General features: G+C 33.4%; 3 protein-coding genes across 3 annotated transcripts; 1 reads left to right on the top strand and 2 right to left on the bottom strand.

Annotated features, from left to right (window-relative positions):
• Positions 1-978: 978 nt before the first annotated feature.
• LOC125220026 (copper transporter 6-like) lies at positions 979-1631 on the bottom strand. Its single transcript, XM_048122139.2, has one exon. The coding sequence runs from the start codon at positions 1566-1568 to the stop codon at positions 1104-1106; it is 465 nt and encodes a 154-aa protein (XP_047978096.1). The 5' UTR covers positions 1569-1631; the 3' UTR covers positions 979-1103.
• Positions 1632-8921: 7290 nt separating this feature from the next.
• LOC148933230 (uncharacterized) lies at positions 8922-9514 on the top strand. Its single transcript, XM_089068550.1, has 2 exons — positions 8922-9014; positions 9131-9514. Exons 1-2 carry the CDS (start codon positions 8922-8924, stop codon positions 9512-9514), a joined length of 477 nt encoding a protein of 158 aa, XP_088924676.1.
• Positions 9515-13951: 4437 nt separating this feature from the next.
• LOC125206512 (protein FAR1-RELATED SEQUENCE 1-like) lies at positions 13952-17309 on the bottom strand. Its single transcript, XM_089059665.1, has 3 exons — positions 16748-17309; positions 16356-16622; positions 13952-13986 (listed from the first exon to the last, which is right to left on the bottom strand). Exons 1-3 carry the CDS (start codon positions 17307-17309, stop codon positions 13952-13954), a joined length of 864 nt encoding a protein of 287 aa, XP_088915791.1.
• Positions 17310-21204: the final 3895 nt, after the last annotated feature.

Raw genomic sequence — 21204 nt, 5'->3', positions numbered from 1 at the left:
AATTAATATTACCAAGAACCAAAAAAAAACATAGATTTAGAGCATGATCTAGAATATTTTTAGAGATCTTGAATATGATTCAAAAATCTAGATATTCAATCATTGATCTAGAATGCACCATCATAGATCTAAAATAGATCTATGCATATTATCCACAAATAATATGAAATTACACATTTTTTGGAAAATAGACTTAGAACTAAATTTAGAGAAAATATTTTTTTTGGTCCGCGAACTTTGCCAAGGTATTAATTTTGGCCCATAACATTTGAAAATATCTACTGAGATCAATGTAATATCGTTTGAGCTACTTTTTCTTCATGCATAAGACCAAATTATCAGACCCCTTGAAAGAAGTGAGCTACTAAAAGGATAATGTCTAGAAAGCCAAACACAACAAAAAACTAAGACCAGGCCAAAGTAAGACCAACATAAGCTCATGCGATAACGAGATCACAATGGGAGCAACCACAACAGTTGGAACGAGTCAAGACAAATTGCAACCAACCATCAACGAAGCAAACTAAGGAGCAAAGCAACACAAGATATCAAACCTGCTCCAACTCAGCCAGACCAATCTCGAATGTCGCTCAAAATCTCAAATTACCAGTGAGGTGTTCTAGACGGAATGGATAATTGGAGCACCATTATTATCCGCATTCCAAGTCTCCAAATCAAATTTTCTTCTCAAAATCTCAGTTTAGATTTAAAATTTTCAAAAACAACCGGTTACAAATGACCCAAATAGATTATAAAATGACATAAATAAGAACATGTACACCCATATCTTCGTATTAAACATTCGAAAGGGAGCACCTAGCTAAAAAAGTGGACACACGCCTTCGATTGCGTGGATATACAAACCTAAGTACTAGCATACTGGATGGATATAATCGCCCCACATCACTCATGTATGTGATATGTGATATATTTGACTTTCTATTATAAAATGGATTATAACCAAACACGATTAACAAATTTAAAATAAAAACCCCAACATTATCATATCAACCGATAGGAATTCAAATCAATCAGACCAAATTACGGTACACATTCTTAATATCACACAAAATATTAGCAACAAACATGAATAGATGGCCACGTCAGCAACCAACCCGATTGTCATAACCGGTTTTGTCCGAGTCACCACAAAATCTCTTGAAAACCCTACTCCCAAACACCAGAAACCCTAAACTATGTCCCACAACGGCAACGATGAAAACTCCGGCATTAAACGACATCAACGCCAACATAACAAGGTAAGCCAACCCGATCCTCAGACCATGGACAAGGGTCCGGACCAGGGCGCTTACTTTCTCGGCCCTCTGCAGATAACTAGAAAGTAACTCAACGATAAAGGCAAGAGCAAATACAAAAATGAGGGCCAGCACGTACATGCCCGTGCGGGTCCCGGGCCACCCCGAGAAGAGGATCTCGGAGTTTTTTCCCCAAAAGAAGGTCATGTGCGCCATGGATGACCCCATCATGGTATGACCTTCATCGCCATGGCCGGAGCCACTGCTGGCCGCAGGAGGTGACATCGTCATGCCGGGCATGTCATGATCCATTTATCCGATGCTGAAACGCTGCGTTTTGATTGCTTTGAGGAGGGATAGTTGGGTGGAGATAGGGTTATATTGGTTTAATAGAGATGGGAGATGGAGAAATTGAGTTGTACTGCATGTTTAACATGGGTTGTACTTCAATTTGACTATTTCATGGCATTTGAGAATTGTACATATCTTAGTCAACTGTCTCAGTTTCAGCTCTTTGTTTTCTTACATTTTTGTTCTCCAGATTAAAAAAAAATAACCACATTTTAATGCATAATTAAAGACCAAATCCAAATAAGTTAAACGAATACTATCATTATGAGATTGTTTTAATTCATACGAGGGGCATGGCCTTGTATTAAAGACCTTCGTGTTATGAACTAAATCGATTTGAAAATACCTACTAGTTATCGGAAAATAATCTTCATGTTTAGTTATTTAATTATTATGGTATTTATAGTCTACATTAACTAAATAAAAAAAATAACTGGAAATTTATAGGACAGTTAATTAAGTAAAACCGGATAATATCCGTTAATAAGTGTACCGAATGTCTATTTGAAGCTTTCTGACTAATTCAATTTATATTTCATGATTATTGAACATTTGCTTACCCTTTCACTATGCTAAAAGTCATGACACTATTTACTTTATATTATATTGATTGGAAATATATATTTATAATTAGAGAATTATTGGGCAATCTGCAAACTTCATGCCATACGAGAACAATGCCCCTCTGCAGAGCCTCACGCTTCATGCGCGTTTCGAGAGAGAGAGAGAGAGATGCATCTTGACATCAATGTACAGCTCACAATTAAACTAGTATATCGAAGACTATTATTAGTATTTCATTATGATCTGTTTATACCTCTGTTGTATATATCATTGTTTAATACTCCTCTGTACCCTTAAAAATAACAACATAAGTCATTTTGGGATGTCCTTTAAAAATAGAACAAATCTATTTAAGAAAAAAATTTTCTTTCTAATGATCAAGTAGGTCTCATTCTCCATTAACAATACTCCAATTACTTTTTCTTTCTATTTCTCTCTTACTTACTTTACTAATTATACATTAAAACCCGTTTCAGGATCTATTAGAATATGGAGTATTTTTTAGAGATTGAGGGATTACTTTCGGGATCTATAAGAAAATAGTTGATAGTATTTCCATGTAGATAATTCGATTGCCACGTTGATCTCAATTTTACCGGAAATAGATAAGTTGGTCGGTAGGAATAAATTAATAATTTTAAGTTTGTAATACTAAATTTTGTTAAAATTTGGGATATTTCAAATCAATGCCCGTGTATATTATGGTTGACACGTCATGTAATGAACATTTCACATCTCTAAAAAAAATCGATGGGGAACTTTGATTGTGCATCAGCCATAAAATACTTATGTATATTGCGAGCAGATCACTCGAAATCTAATCAAATTTGGAATGGATCATTTTACTTTAAATTTAAAGGAATATAGATATGTATTGATTTCATTAATAGCAAAAGTTTGACCCAAATTATTACGCCTCGATGTTGACTTCCACAACAATCAAATCCAATAATTTCAATAATACTCCCGTATGTGAATAGGAGTCCCGTTTTTTCATTTTAGTTCGTCCGTTAATAAGAGTCCCGGTTCATTTTTACCATAAATGGTAATAGAGTCCCACCTTTACCTAACTCAATCCACTCACATTTCAGTTAAAACTAATATAAAAAAAAATGGGACCCCTATTTCACTAACTTTTATTCCACTCACTTTTCTTAACATTTCTTAAAACTCGTGTTGCCAAGGAATGAGACTCCTAATGACGGACGGAGGGAGTATTACGCATTTTATATTACTAGTACTTGTTAGTACAATTATTTAAAAAGTACTACCAACATTTGCATAATCACACGTAACAACGAAAAAAAATTCAATATAAATATAATAGAATCAATTCAAATATCGGATAGCAAAATAGCCGTGAGCGTCAATCCTGAGCAGGCAAAGCCCACATGATTTCTGGTCATGCCCGGTAACCACTCCGGCACGCTCACTTCTATTTTAAAAGTTTCTCTAATATATCTATAGACCATAAATTCATTTACATATGGTGTATAGCTATATATATATATATATAGGGTCTTGTTAGGCTGAGATTATTTAGCTAAATTGAGAAATGAGATGCAATATGGGCCACTAATCCATAAGATTAAGAAAATGTCAACAAATACCAAATAATGTCAACAAGGGGGTATAATTGTAATTTTATTAATAAAAAAGCTGAAAACATAAAAACGTGTTTCAATCCAATTTCAAAAAGCTCTCTAAAACTCTGCTGAAATCTTCAAACCTTCATGCAATTCGATCCCCTTCAAAATCTGCAAAAACTCGGTAATCTTCACAATTCAAACCGTAAACATTCATATAGAGTTTTCTAGAATGACGATAGAAGAGCAAAATCGAAAAGAATCGGTTGAAACATCGATTGAAGTTGAATTGGCTGAAGCAGCGGTCGAAGAGAATCGGCATTCGAAATCGGCGACGGTTGAAGCGACTTCTTCAGGTTAAGAAATTGATTCAAATCTTAAGTATATTACTTCGATTTTGGTGTATTAAAACACATCTGGATTTCGTTTTTTATGAATTCGATTCCTGCTGAATTTTTTTTGTTGATTAACGATGGTAGAATCGTAAGAGATGGAAACGAACAATGCTGCTGGAAAAAACGGAAGAGATCAAGCATTACCTTCCAGTTAAGGATTTGTTTAAATTTTGAAGACTATTGACATTTTATATACTATCTATTGACATAGCTATAATATTATACTGTTAACAGTAGTGTATGCTTGTTTGAATAGGCGTTGACATAATTATATTAACATAATGTATGCTTGTTTGAATGACTGTTAGGATGGCTGTAGAAAACATACAATTTTATGGTTGTAGTAGTATGTCAACAACTATTGACATAGTGTATGCTTGCTGTAGAAAACATATGTATAGTTGTAGTAGTATGTCAATAGCTATTAACATATTGTAAGCTTGTTTAAATAGTTGTTGACATAGTCATACTTATGTAATCAGAGTATGCTTGCCATAAACTTTATAAGATAATCGACAGGGTATGTCAACATTATAAACTTTAACTATTGACATAATAATAATGATAATAAGATAATTGTGGTTGCTATATATAGGATATACGTGTTAATTGACAGAGTATAATTCATAAATGAACTTCTGTTAGTTGTGCTTGCTATATCTATTGACATAGCTATAATAATATACTGTTGACATAGTCTTATTTTTGTAAACAGAGTATGCTTGCCATAAACTTTATAAGATAATCGAGAGGTTATGTCAACATTATAAACTTTAACTATTGACATAATAGTAATAAGATAATTGTTCTTACTATATATGAGAAATACCAGTTAATGACAGAGCATACTTAATGCTTGAAATTATGTTAATTGTGCTTGGTATATCTACTGAAATAATTTTAGTAATATACATGCACTTGATGTCAACAGAGTACACTTGTTATTGTTATGATATTTTGTATAATTGATATAGATTTATTATGTTTAACCAGAAAAACATACAAGCGAAAAAGGAGTACCTCAGTATCTCAGGAAGAGTTAATTACTATTAAGAAAAATCAAAAGAAAAGTGTAAAGGATGGAAAACAGATTGTTATTGCGGAGAATCTATCACAAAGGCTTCTAGTGAAAAGGAAGCCGATGTATTTTGTTAATGCAATAAGCAGACTGAATAAGGAACAGATTAATTCTGTGAAGGAGTTGGGTTTCGAGAGTGTCCTACATTTCAAAATCGATTACATTCCCAGCAGATTAGCATTAGCATTATTAAAAAATTTTGATGAAAATAAGTGCAAGATAAAGCTTAATAATGGGAAAAAAATTCATATCACTGAAGAGGATGTGGAGCTTGTATATGGATTTCCAAGAGGTGACATTAATTACTCCAAAGATAAGTGTAAAAGTAATGCAGCTTTCATGAGGAAGATAGCAGAGAAATGTGGTACGAAACCAGCAAGCGTGAATCATAAGGATGTTGAAGATGTTATGTTAGAAGATCTTCAAGGAGGAAGACAGTTCAAGAGGATGTTCTTGGTCCTATTAGAATCAACATTGATTGAGCAATCAACATGTGGAATGGTAAAATCTAAGATTGGGGAGATAATTGATGATCTGGATAATGTGAGGAATGTCAATTGGTGTTCATATATAATATCAGTGCTCAAATTTGCAAAACAAAATTGGTCGATCACAGAGAAGAATGCCTTTGCTGGACCACTTCCCTTCATTATGGTATGTTTTACATTTTGCATTATAGATTATTAACATGACTACATTAGGTTGTATGTGTAGTTGATATAGATTGTACTATAGTTATCATAAGTTGTATTAGTTATTTAAGTGGCTTGTGTATAGAGTTGACACTACAAACTAGTAATTTATATGCATTTTTTAACTTATGCAGCTCTGCTACTTAGACAGAGTTACACAAGACAAGCGTCATGTTCCTCGGACATTTCCATTAATGAAAGGGAGGAATAGTGAGCACCTTCAGGCTAGAGAAGATAGAGAGATCAGTGCAGGAATTTTTGGTTTAGGTCATATAAAGAAGAGATACGTTCGTAATGAGGAGCAGCAGGAAGGGAATGAAGAACAAAGTATTGATGTAGATGACAGTGGAGTTGGGTCATCTTCTCAGAATCTACTCCCATCAGATATGGTGAACAATGTAGTAAAATACATCAATCAGATAAATGATGGCAGGACCAATCTTGTTAGAGTCCTCAAAGAAGCTTCTTCACAGATCAAGAATAATGATTTATTCGGATTTGTTTGTGATATTGCTAGAAGCGCAATTGGAAGCCAAAAATCTCCGGTTGTATCTGTGAGTGACACTTTAATGCATTTGTCCCAGTCATTTCATATAGACAACAATGTTGGTGTTGATAACTGGAAAGCGGTGTTTGACGCAATACGGAATGCTGAAAAAGAAAACGAAACACTTGAAGATTTGAATGAATTTCCAACTTTCAGATTGGAAGATTTCTTCGATAAAGTAAGCACATAATCAACCTATATTCAGATTAATACATCATTTTGTTGATATACGTTTCTCTTAGTTGACACTGAATTACTCCTACAGTTTAGAAAGTAACATTGCTGAACTAATTTTTGAACAGGCTGTAGAAGAAAGAAATAGAGAAAATTTACCTATATCTCCAGTTGATAATCCTGAAGAGGTCAGACAAACTGTTGAAGAAGATGAACAAAGCAAGGAGAACATGATGTGTGATGGTGATAATGAATCAAACTCTCCTATCTTGACAGCCATACTAGGATCTCCACACACAGCATCTCCATCTCTCTAACAACAAGAAGCCAATGCTTAAGAGCATGTCAACAATCAAGCATTAGTTTTAGAATCTGAGAACAGAGGAAGTGAGTTGGAAATTCAAGTAGAAGTTCAAGCTGATAGGGCATCACCAACTACTGAATATCCTGGACATGTCAATACTCGAGCATCAATTATAGAATCTGAGAACAGTGGAACTGAGTTGGAAATGCAAGAAGAAGTTGAAGCTGATAGAGCATCACCAACAAGGGAATCTCCTGGACAGGTCAATAATCAATCATCACTTATAGAATTTGAAAACAGGAGTAGTGAGTTGGAAATTCAAGCAGAAGATGAAGCTGATAGGACATCACCAACAAATGAATCTCCTGCACATGTCAATATTGAAGCATCAATTATAGGATTTGAGAACAGGAAAAGTGAGTTTGAAATTCAAGCAGAAGATGAAGCTGATATAGACTTAAGAACACAAAATGCCTTGCATCTATTATCAAATGCATGTACTGACTTTGAAATCAGCAAGAATGAAGAAGCAATCAAGGCAACAAATGCTATTGTTGATATCATAAATGAACAGGTACAGTTTATAATGATTATATTAAAATCTTAAAGCTTTGTATAATATAATTTTATATTAGTTATTGACATTGTGCATATCGTAGTTGACATAGATAAAAATATAATTGACATGGTATAGAATGGAATTTCAGGAAGACAGGGAGGATGCAGCTGCATGCTCAATTGTTGAGTATATGATGAGAGAGGGTATTGAAACACTGGATGATACCCCTCCTGAATCGAACATACAAAAACAAGAACATAAAGGGAAAGAGAAGATGCATGAGGAAAAAGAAAAAACTCCTGAAAACACAGACAGAAGAATGACTGTTTACCAGGTAAAAAAATTAAAATTAACCTTATTACTCTTAAAAAATGAATGAATTATTGTTAACATTGCTTGTAATAGTTGTTAAAATGGCTTGTATGTGTAGTTGTCAAAGCATGTAGATTAGTTTACATAACTTGTCTGTGCAGTTGACATGATATGTATCGTAGTTGACATAATCATATTAGTTATTAACATGATTAGTGTAATATAGTTGACATGATTTGTAATTGCAAGTAACATTAAATTCACTGACAACAGTACCCGGACCCTGTTCCGATCTCTGAGATTCCACTGGCTGAAGCTAGAGAGAGACGGACTCGTGCTGAAATGCGTCCTAGCCCAGTGCTACGCTCACCATTTGAAATACGAGCCGTGCATATGAAAACAACCCTGAACCCAGATGAAAGAGATATGTACTACTACATAGTAGAAACTGAAGGAACAAATGAGTATGCATAATTTAATTCTTTGAATAATCTATACAATCCTTTTATATTTCCATGCAGTTGACATAATTTATGAATGATATATAAATGTTGTCTGCACGTTTTCATTTCAGTGATTCATGTGTCTACACTAATGGCTTTGTTTGGGCAAGCAAAGGAGTGTTTTCATCTCTGAAACCCCATTCAGAAATCAGTATAGGTGTAATTGATGTATGGACAGCGCACCTGAACTACAAGGAAAGAGAAAGGGCAGATTCGTCACCTCCGCGCCTGTTTCTGACATCATCCCCATGCGTGAGTAATCTAAATTTCTGTGTCAACTATTTGGATGACAAATTTCACTAACAAAAAATGTTAAATGCAGTATTTGAATATAACAAATCGGCAGCCTCATTGGGATCCATTACAATCCCAGAACAACTTTGTGTCGCGAATTCAATAGGAGATTAGAACAATAGAAGATTTCGATTGGAGAAAGATTGATTTGGTAACAAATTTATTTTTGTGCAAAGATCTCACAGTTTCACCTACATAGTTTTGGACAGGAGTTGTCAAATTCTTTTCTCTAATTTTATCTAACATACAATACAGGTATTCTTTCCTGTTTTTAAAAGTGGCTATTACTATCTTGTGGTATTCTGGATGAGGATGAACAAAATTGAGATAATTGATAGTGCCAAACCAACTAGGGACAAGAATCCCTTGGAAAAGTATAGCTTTGATGTTGCAATACTGGTATGCTATTTTTAAATACAGTTAACATTATGTTTAGATTTTTGTTGACATAATTTATGAATCTTGCTAAAATGCTTTGTATGCTAATTTTAATTTAGTTGTTTATATATTTGCAGAAAGATATGTTTGAGGCATACTTTATAGAGAATAACATGACAGATCTATCACAAAATATAAAGAAGTCTCCTTACAAAGTTATTCCTTTAGATTGGGCCACAAGCACCAATAAAGAAGACGGCGGTGTTTATACGATGAGACATATGGAGACATACTTTGGCAGTAAGGGAAGGGATTGGGATATTGGCTTTACTCCACGAGGCATGAAGATTCTACAGGTACTCAGAGGAAGATATTGCGAAGCCATGCTTACATCAGAGAACAACAAGAAGTGTATGAATATGATACGCGATGCTAACATCTGGATGAATGCAAACAAGCAAAGATTGTCTGCGTTACAGAAAAAATACAAGGAATGGTTTAGCCGTAGAAGCAATAAGTAAAAAACTGTTTTATTCTGATTTGAACAAAGAGTGGTTTGATGCTTATCATGTTTTGAATATTTGGACAAAGATTATCATGTTTTGATTTGATGCTTAGCCATAGAACCAATAATTCCTGTTGTCTTGATTTGAATATTTGATGTTATCATGTTTTTTAGATGGATGTGTAAAACAATTTTCAAATGTGGTTTTTAAACTATGCAGTCTGTAATAATATATCAACTATCAAATCAGTACAACAACTTAAATAGAAATGTCAACAACTTGAATTGAATGTCAACAGTTAATAGTTTCCATATAAAAACTCAACATTTTGTCAATACCTTAATTATCAAATGTCAATAACTTATAGCAAAAATGTCAACAGCTTGTCAATAGGCTTCATATAAAATTTCAGACAACTCAATATTTGGAACATATTCATGAATTATGGTCATACAATACATATTAGTATAAAGCAAATTAAATGTCAAAAACAAAAAAGAAAATATAAATAAATTGTGCGTAATGTAAATAACTAAATAATTGTCATGTCAACTGCCTTTTTTTCAAATGTTAACAATGTCAACTGCCTTTTTTTCTAATAAAATGGAGGAAAAATAATTTAATTTCAAACCCTCTACTCTAAAAACTATTTCGCTAACTCACAAAAAAGCGTGGCAATAAATATTTCTCTTCCATCTACTCTCTCACAAATAGATTACCGCTCAAAAAATTTCGACAACTCTCTCATATACAAACCCTTAATCTACTCGACTTCATCTCTTTTCTAGATTTCTAAATTGATTAAGAGTATTAGGAATATCAACCGGACACAAAAACGCAAGTGATTTAGTTGGATCGTCGACCGTTCCTGGAAAAACGACAGGAGAAATGGAGGTCAACACCAAATCAACAAAAAGCACTGAAACGACTGGTTCAGGTTAAAGATTTCATTCGTTTTTTATTTGTATGACTTCAATTTTAGGTTTTTAAAACACAGTTTGATTATTCAAAAGATTTAATTTTTAGGTTTCATTATTTAATTTTCTAATGAGTTCGATTTATGCTTTTTTTAAACAACAGAAAAATATTCTTGCAGTTATATTTAAATTTTTATGATTATTGACATTAGAAGATATCTGTTGACATATTGGTATTGACAATTTTATACAATAATTATTAACATAATGTATGCTTATTTGAATTGTTGTTGACATAGTCATATGGTTGCTATAAAATAGATATGTTCTGTATACATAAAGATGAATTCATATGTGAAGTGTGAGAGGATTACATAGTATTATATTATATATATACCAACAGGGTATGACTGCACTTGTCATATGTATGCTTGTAGATGCTATAAATTTTGGCATGATATTACTGTATTGTTGACATTTTGTTGACATAGGGGTTTTGACATTTTATACAATAATTATTGACATAATGTATGCTTGTTTGAATGGCTGTCAACAGTCATATGGTTGCTATAAACTGTATATGTTTTGTTGACACGGGATTATTTATATTAAAAAGCGTATGACTGCACTTGCCATATGTAGGGTTGTAGTTGCTATGAATTTTGACATGATATTACTGTATTGTTGACATTTTATTGTACTTGATTTTAATCCAGAAAAAAAAGAACACATCAGAGCGTAAAAGAAGCACAACAATTGATGAGGACGAGTTAACTATATCTGAGATTAGAAGCAAAAGAAAAAATGACCGGAAACAGTTAATTGCTTCTAAGATTAGAAGCAAAAAACGGAATGACAAGCACACAGAGGTTAAGGAACAGAATAAGAAAAGTAATTACTTTTCTAAACGGCTTCTAATCAAAAGGAAGACGATGTTTTTTATTCAAACCATGAGACAAATGAATGAGGCACAGGTTAATGTTGTGAAGGAGTTGGGTTTTGGGAATGTTTTGCATTTCAACATCGACTACATTATTAGCTTTTTGGCATTCGAATTGGTGAAGAGTTTTGATGAAAAACAGTGCAAGATAAAGCTTAATAATGGTAGGAGTGTTAATATCACAGAAGACGATGTGGAGCTGGTATACGGATTTCCGAGAGGTAGGATTAGTTATTCCAGATATGACTGTAAAAGTAATGCAGATTTCATGAGAGAGTTAGGCAAAGATTGTGAAATAAAAAAAGGAGGAAACGTTAGCCATTAAGTTGTTGAAGAACTTATGTTAGCTGATTGTCAAGGAGGGCCAATGTTCAAGAGAATGTTCTTGGCACTATTAGAAGCAACATTGATTGAGCCATCAACATGTGGAACAATCAAGTCTAAGATTGGGGAAATAGTTGATGATCTGGAAAATATTAGAAATGTCAACTGGTGTTCGTACACATTGTCTGTTCTGAAGTTTGCAAAGGAAAATTGGTCAAAGAAAAAGAAGAATGCTTTTGCAGGACCACTTCCTTTGCTCATGGTATGTTACATTTCACATTACAGATTATTAACACTGGACATAATTATATTAGGTTGTATGAGTAGTTGATATAGCTAGTAACTGTTATTGATATGGATTTTATATGCAGCTGTGCTACATAGATAGAGTTTTACAAGCCAAACGTTCAGTTCCTCGTACATTCCCAATAATGAAAGGCTGGACAAGCACTCATCTGCAAGATAGGGAAAATCGAGAGATACATGTAGGAATATTTGGTAATGGACTTATCTTCAAAAGATATGTCCGTAATCTGGAGCAGGAGCAGGAGCCTCAACAACAAATTCCACACGTAGTTGACAGTGGGGTTGGGTCTTCCCAAAGTGTTGTCCCAAAAGATATCATGCAGAATGTAGTGAAATACATTCTACTCATAGATTATGGGAAGAACAATCTAGTAAAAACCCTTGAAGAAGTTCCTGCACATGTCAAAACTAATCATCTATTTGGATTAGTGTGTGTGATATTGCTAGATCTGCAATTGGAAGACCAACAACTTCTGTTCAATCTGTGGAAGACAAGTGTGTAAAATTGGCAGAGTCATTTCTTCAAGACAAAGATGAGGCATTTGACAACTGTAAAAGAATTTGTGAATCAATAGTTACTGTCGAAAAGAAAAAGGAAGCACTTGAAGATTTGACTGAATTTTCAACTTTCAAATGGAGTGATTGTTATAACAAAGTAAGTACATCATTTTATTTACATAAGTTTGTCTAAGTTGAAATTAATTTAATATTAATTATAAATTACTATTTCAATAGACTGTTGAAGAAGAAATACATGAAGAACAAGAAAAGGAACAAGATCAAGGACAAGGATCAAAAGAGGACACATCATGTGGTGTCAATAATGAATCGGCGTCTCCTATATCACCAACTGTTCTAGAATCTGATAACAAGGGGATTGAGAAGATAATATTGTTAAGGAGAACCAAGATGACACACATGTTGAAACGAACAGACAAAATCCACTGGATAAAGAAGATAATATTGTTGAGGTAACTAAAAGTAAGATTAAACAGTATATTATTTTTTATCAAATGAGTGAAGTGTTGTTGACATGACTTCATAGTGTAGTTGATATAAGTTATAATAATTATTGACATGGCTTGTACGTGTAGTTGACATGGCTTGTACGTGTAGTTGACATAACTTATAAGTGTTGTTGACATAGCCTCTATGAGTAGTTAACATATTATGCACCGTAGTTGACAGGAGAAAGAAACAGAATACATATCCCTACATCGCCAGTTTCTGATCCTAAAGGGGTGAGTCAAATCTCGTCTTTTGTTATTTAGAATTAATTCAAATTAATTTGATATTAATTATAAATGACTAATTTAATAGGCTGTTGAAGAAAAAGAAGAAGAATGAACAAAAGAAGACACAGTGGGTGATGACAATAGTGAATCAGCCTCTCCTATCTCACCACCAGCTGCAGGTCCAATGGATGACGCACATGTTGAAATGAACAAAGCAAAGCAGCAGGAGAAAGGAAAAGAGAAAGAAGAGAATATTGTTAAAGTAAAGTAACTGAAACTAAGATTAAATAGTATATTGTTTTTATAAAATGACTGAATTGTTGTTGAAATGGCTTGAAAGTGTGGTTGACATTTTGTTATAATTGTTATTGACATGATTTGTACGTGTAGTTGACATGTCTTATAATCGTTGTTGACATGATTTGTATGTGTAGTTGACATGTCTTATAATTGTTGTTGGCATGAATTTTATTTGCTGTTAACATGGTTCTGTGTGTAGCAGACATAGTACGTACAGTAATTTACATAACTCTTATGTGCGGTTGACACAATAAGCACCATACTTGACATAATTATACTAGTTGTTGACATGGCTAGTACATATAGTTGACATGATTTTTAATTGAAACTGACATGAATTTTATTTGCACTGACAGAAGACTGTTGTTCCATTCTCTGAGATTCCACTGACAGAAGCTAGTGTGAAAAGGTCTAATGATAAAACGCATTCCTACCCATTCCTAGGCTCTCCAGTTGACATAAGAGCTGTAGATACAAAAACATACCTGGAATCTTATGAAAGAACTGTCTACTACTACATACTAGAAACAGAAGGAACAGATGAGTATGCATTATTTAATTATTTCATTGATCTAAAAAGTAGTTTAAGTTTTCTATGCAGTAAACATAATTTATGAATATTGTTCATATGACATTTGTATAACTTCATTTCAGAAATGCATGCGTTTATGAAGATAATTTTACTTGGGCGACCAAGGAATTGTTTTTATCACTGAAGCCCCATGTTGAAATTAATGTGGGTGTAATTAACGCGTGGGCTTCACACCTGAACAACAGAGAAAATGAAAGGCCAACAACATCACTTTCACGCTTTTTCATGAGTACATCTCCATGTGTAAGTAATCTTAAATTATATGTAAACTATTTGAGTCAGATGTCTCTCTAACCAAAAATTTTAAATGCAGAACTTCAATGTAACAAATCGGTAGAAAAATTGGGATGCTTCGACAACAAAGAGAAATTTTATTTCTCAGACAGATAATGAGGTTGAAAGAAGACCAGATTTCAACTGGAGAAAAATTGATTTGGTAATAAGATCTAAAAATGATATCTATGTTAGAATATGAACAAGTATTCTATGGATATAATTGTATATTTCATGTCATACAGGTCTTCTTCCCAGTTTGTGCAGATAACCATTACTACCTTGTAGTATATTGGATGAAGAAAAACATCATTGACATCATAGATAATATAAAGCCACTTAAAGATACAGATCCGTTGAAGAATTATGACATTGATATTGGCTTACTGGTATGCTTTTATCTATATTATAGACATATTCTCTACATTGTGTTGAAATGCTTTGTACGTGTAGTTTAATTTAGTTATTTATATATTTTGCAGAAAGATATGTTCGAAGCATACTTCATAGAGAAGAAATTGCTAGATCTTTCAGAAAATATAAACAAGTCTTCATTCAACTTTCTGAATTTAGAATGGGCAACAACCACAAACATAAAGGACTGCGGTGTCTATTTGATGAGGCACATGGAGACCTATGTTGGGAAAAAGGGCAGTGATTGGGATATCGGCTTCTCTGCGCGTAGTCTGAAGATTATCCAAATACTCAGGGGAAGATATTGTTGCACGATGATTGCATCAATTTACAATAACCAGAAATCGCCAATGTTACAACTAGCTCATGATTGGATGGAAGCAAACATGGACAAATTGTATAAGCTAAACAACAAATACAAGAAGTTGTTTAGTTGTAGAAAGAGGAAGTGAACAAAAACAGATTTTAATGTTTGATGTTAACTTATCTTTTGGATTGGTTTTAAAATGATTATTATGCATTCTGACTTTTGAAATTAGCAGTTATAACAAATGTTAATAAGTTCAACAAATTGTATTGAAATGTAAACAACTTGATCGAAATATCAGCAACCTATAACAAAATGTCAACAGCTTGTATAAAGTATCAACAACTTGGAAAACAAATATTATGTCAACAACTTAAAATTGACATAATTATATTAGTTGTTGACATGGCTAGTACATGTAGTTGACATGACTTACAATTGTTGTCAACATGTTTTCTATGTATTGTTCACATGGCTTGTACGTGTAGTTAACATGGCTTGAAACATAGTTGACATGACTGGTATGTGCGGTTGACACGATATGTACCGTAGTTGACATGACTGGTATGTGCGGTTGACACGATGTGCACCATAGTTGACATAATTATATTAGTTGTTGGCATGACCAGTATATATAGTTGACACGATATGTACCGTAGTTGACATGACTGGTATGTGCCGTTGACACGATGTGCACCATAGTTGACATAATTATATTAGTTGTTGACATGGCCAGTATATATAGTTGACAAGATATGTATCGTAGTTGACATGACTGGTATGTGCCGTTGACACGATGTGCACCATAATTGACGTAATTATATTAGTTGTTGACATGGCCAGTATATATAGTTGACATGATTTTTAATTGTTGACATGTGCACCTTAAAAACATGATGGAGCACGAAAGCAAGGCAGAGTCCAAGTTGTACTAAAAAGTCAACTACTTATAACCAAATGTCAACACCTTGTATAAAGGTGTACAACTCAGAAAACAAAACTTAAAATTAAAAAAACAGAATCATAAAATAGATGTCAACAGAGAGTAAAATCAGATATCAACAACTAATAAGAAAATGTCAATAATTTGTCTATGTCAACAACAAAAAAACAATCATGTCTCCTTTCTGCCACAGCTTCTAGCATTATGATCAGTAATTTTATGACATTTTCCACAACGTCTATGAGGTTTATTTGCTTTTTCAATTGCTTTCTCTATGCTTGACTTAATCCTGTTTTTCTTGTCACTTGCACCTCCTTTTGTACTAACCACATCTGGAGCATGTGCAGTTTTTTCTTCAGGTACAGCAATACCATATATGTTCATGATTGAATCATTTTTATCAATAGACGACGATCCAGCACAGTCATTTTTAAAGATTTGAGGACCAATACCCGCAAGCAAATTATCCAAAGCAATCAAATGATCTTTATTCCTAAAAGCACGCTGATATAGACCAAAGTAACGACCATGACACCTGTTAGCAATCTGTAGTTTGTCATCTTTGTTAGAACCTACACACATATAAAATGTCAACAGCCTATATAAGATGTCAATAGCCTATATAAGATATATCAACAGCTTAAATAACACATGCTAAAACTTAAACTGAAATATCTATAGAAAATAGTTTGAATACCTCTGTCAGACGCACTATCATCACTCGTGAGACCATGAACTGCCTTTAGTAATTCACTTTTAAGCCAACGGTTACCAACATATTTCTCTGGAATATTGTTTACATCTTTGTTTCTGAGGATGGAGAAAAGGTGGTTGCATAGATAACCACACCTTAAAAATAGTTTACACTCACATTCATATGACTCAGTCTCTATCTCATATGTAACTATAAAGGTCTTCTTTCTAGCATCAGAAACTTTGAAGACCTCGATATTCTCCAATGTGGACATGCTAATCATCCGATAACTCTTATCAGCCTCAGCAATAAATTCTTGTACCACTCTAAACATCCTATCTGTGTATACAGATGCCAATTGCTTCTCAAATGCTAAATCAGTGACATATTTTGGAGTGATTACAGAATCATAATAGTCAAGCCTTTCAGTTTGATTCCTTTGAGCATCAATGGCATTATTATACTGAAGAGTGAAGTCAGCAAAATTAAACAACGATTTCGAGTACCTCTTAAAAAAACTGTTTTCAGATTCTGAAAAAGATGTTGTTCTCATTAAAGAACCCATAGGAACATCTCTAAAGAAGGCTGGGATCCACATATGTTTAATAGCAAACATATCCTTAAACCATTTATGATCTTCTACACCATATTTTTCAACAATACTAGTCCATAATATATCAAACTCATCCGGATCTAACAACTCTGACCAAACACAAGACTTAAACTCCTTACTAAACTTTTCTCTGTCAGAAATAGATTTAGGTATCTTCTCAAACAACTTGCTCATAATATGCCACATGCACAAACGATGCCTTGTACCAGGTAATACCTTCTCAATGGCAAGCCCCATTCCCCAATCTTGGTCAGTGAGTATGATTCTTGGAGCAACACCCATGCATTCAACAAATACAGTGAAAAGCCATGAAAATGCATCACAATTCTCACCGGATACGAAACCAACTCTAAACGCAATAGGACACCCATGATTGTCTTTCCCTGTAAATGGACCAAACACCTTACGATACCTATTGAACAAATACATCAACACAAAACATCGATAATGTCAATTATAGGTATATGCTATGTCAACTATTAAATCAGAAATGATGCAAAGTACAAATGTATCCTATGGCAACTACCATATCAACTACTATCTATGTCAATTACTAAGTATAATAAATAAACTACCTGTTTGTTGAATATGTTGTATCAAATGCTACAACATCTCCAAACATGTGGTAATGCTTCCAAGACTCAGCATCAGACCAGAATAAGCTCACTAACTTATTATCTTCAGGTGATAATTGATATTTGTAAAAAAAACCTTCACAAATTCTCTTCTTCTCTAGCATCTGATTTAGGATCATTTGCACATCCACTTCTTTTAATTTCTCTTTAATATCACGTGAACAATTCCTAACATCAGTCAACGTACACCCAACAACATCATAACCACCGAAAAACTCCTTTAATAAGTTAAAAGTATAGGTAGGACCGATGTTAGCTTTGGTGCAATCTTCAACAAACTTGTGATGAACATCATTCAAACTGCGATTACCTTTCATAAATCTCTTATGATCTTTGTTAACCATAGCATGATTGTGTTCCTCAACAAACTGATGCACAAGGTAATACTTATCACCAAAATCAGAAAAAAAAAAACTTAAAACTAATTCTCGCTTCACATCCACACCTTTTGGTGCCATGTCTACGTCTCTTCTTTGAAGATACTTCATCAGCATCAGACACATTACCATCCTCAGATACACTAACATCAACATCCAACGAATCTACCGTATGAAATCCTTGTCTATTGCAAACAACATACTGAAAAATAATAACACCACCATTAGACCTATTTCCAAATCTTCGACAATCAAAATAACACTCCTGAGCATACTTTTCATCAAAGGAAATTCCTTCCTCAAGGGAAGAAAATTTTTGACCTTCATAAGGCCTCAACTCAGGCTTGCAAATTGGAATAACAGACCCTACAACATAGAATATTTACCAAGGAACATAAATCATGTCAACAGATTTTCAAGTCATGTCAACAGAGCATAAATCAACAACATAACACCTTTAGTTATCTCTAAAGAGGTGGCTGAACTCTTGTAAAATTCTTAGACAATTGTTATAAGTTATGTAAGCCAAAATATCAGAACATGCTTCAAATTACCAGGATCAAAATGTCCAGTTTAATTAGAATACACCAATTCAAACACACGATATCAACAGAATATTTAACATGTAACATAAATCATGTCAAGAGAGCATAAATCACCAACATGACACAACAAAATAATGTTAATGAAACAGAATGTCCACAAAGAGCATAACAACAACACATAATATTTACCAAGTAACATAAATCATGTCAACAGATTTTCAAGTCATGTCAACAGAGCATAAATCACCAACATAACACAAAAAAATCATGTTAATGAAAATCAAACCAAACTACCTCCACCATTCGTAAATCATGTCATCAGATTTTCAAGTCACGTCAACGCAAATCAAGAGACTTACGTAAATTACCCCTATAGTTATCTCTAAATAGGTGGCTGCACTCTTGTAAAATTCTTAGACAATTGTTATAAGTTATGTAAGCCAATATATCAGAACATGCTTCAAATTACCAAGATCAAAATGTCCAGTTTAATTAGAATACACCAATTCAAACAGACGATGTCAACAGAATAATTAACAAGTACACATAAATCATGTCAACAGAACATAAATCACAAACATAACACAACAAAATAATGTTAATGAAACAGAATGTCCACAAAGAGCATAACAACAACACAGAATATTTACCAAGTAACATAAATCATGTCAACAGATTTTCAAGTCATGTCAACATAGCATAAATAAACAACATAACACAACAAAATAAAGTTAATGAAACAGAATGTCAATAAATAGCTCATAACCCATACATCTCCCTTGAATGCCCATAACTGATTAAGAAAAAGGTTTTAACAGTGTGCACCTAAAATATCCATACATTCCAAACTCAACCATGTTTCTCAACCTTCTCAGGCTTTATGGTCTTTTGCTTAGCCAATAACTAACCAATTTTTTTATGTCAAGTTAAGGACTCTCATCATGGTTATATCATATGGACTTTTACATTCAAGAAAATCCAACCAAAGATTGATCCACTTAGACTAACGTTTATTTCCTCGGTCAAGAATTAATGAGCTGATTTCTCAAGTAGCTTCAATTAAAGCAAAAAATTACCCCTATAGTTATCTCTAAAGAGATGGTTGCACTCTTGTAAAAATTCTTAGACAATTGTTATAAGTTATGTAAGCCAAAATATCAGAACATGCTTCAAATTACCAGGATCAAAATGTCCAGTTTAATTAGAATACACCAATTCAAACACACAATGAATATTTAACATAAATCATGTCAACGGAGCATAAATCAACAACATAACACAACAAAATAATGTTAATGAAACAGAAAATCAACAAAGAGCATAGCAACAACACAAAATATTTATCAAGCAACATAAGTCATGTCAACAGAGAATAAATCACCAACAAAACACAAAAAAATCATGTTAATGAAAATCAAACCAAACTACCTCCACCATTCGTCGACGTAGACTCGGAATAAGATGAAGAATCCATCAAATAACACTTAGCTGCTGATTACGAACTGAAATCGAACCTAAAGATGAGAAAAAAAAAAAAAAACTAATTAGGAACAAATTTGACTGGGCATCAACAAATAAAGGATAAAAACAGAATCAAAGTCGGTAAAATCGACCGAAAAACGTCAAATTCAACAAAGAAATCCGTCGAACAGGTCGTTTGTTTTTTGAAAATTGAATCGGAAATCAGGTATCGTTGAAATCGTTGAAACCGTCTGAGTCTAATTTTGCAAATCAATTGAATCATAAATCGTTAAAATAGATTCAATGAGAGATATGATTCAATCGTTGAAATCTCAGCAGAATCGCCGATCAAAGATGAAAGATGAAGAAGAACCCTAAATTATAACGCGAAAAGACAGTTTTACCCTTTCATATTAAATTAATCTAATAATATTTATTGTGTGGCAAAATCTGGACCACTCATTTAATAAAAATGAGTGGCTGATATTGCATCTCATATCTCAATTAGCCTAAATAATCTCAATTGATCATGATCCTATAAATAAATATATATATATATATATAGTTTCAGGGGTGCGTTAAAATGACAACACCTCTTAAAGTAACACCATACCACCATTCCTAGTCAATCATTTGTACACGTGGACGAATAATCAATTGTCATATGACAATCATAAAAAATGCTCAAGAGTAAATTTTCTCGGCCAGCAATATCCATACACTAGACTAGGCCTGTCAAAATGGATATTGGGTATTGGATACCCGATATCCAAACCCGAAAAAGCCGGGTAATTGGATACCCGAAACCCGATTTTTTGGGTATCGGATC

Source organism: Salvia hispanica, chromosome 1, assembly GCF_029641045.1.
Source record: "Salvia hispanica isolate PSC_SH4W2 chromosome 1, Shi_PSC_v1, whole genome shotgun sequence".
Classification (NCBI taxonomy): domain Eukaryota; kingdom Viridiplantae; phylum Streptophyta; class Magnoliopsida; order Lamiales; family Lamiaceae; genus Salvia; species Salvia hispanica.
Note: the sequence above shows the minus strand (reverse complement) of the source record. Positions and strands in the feature narration are given on the sequence as shown.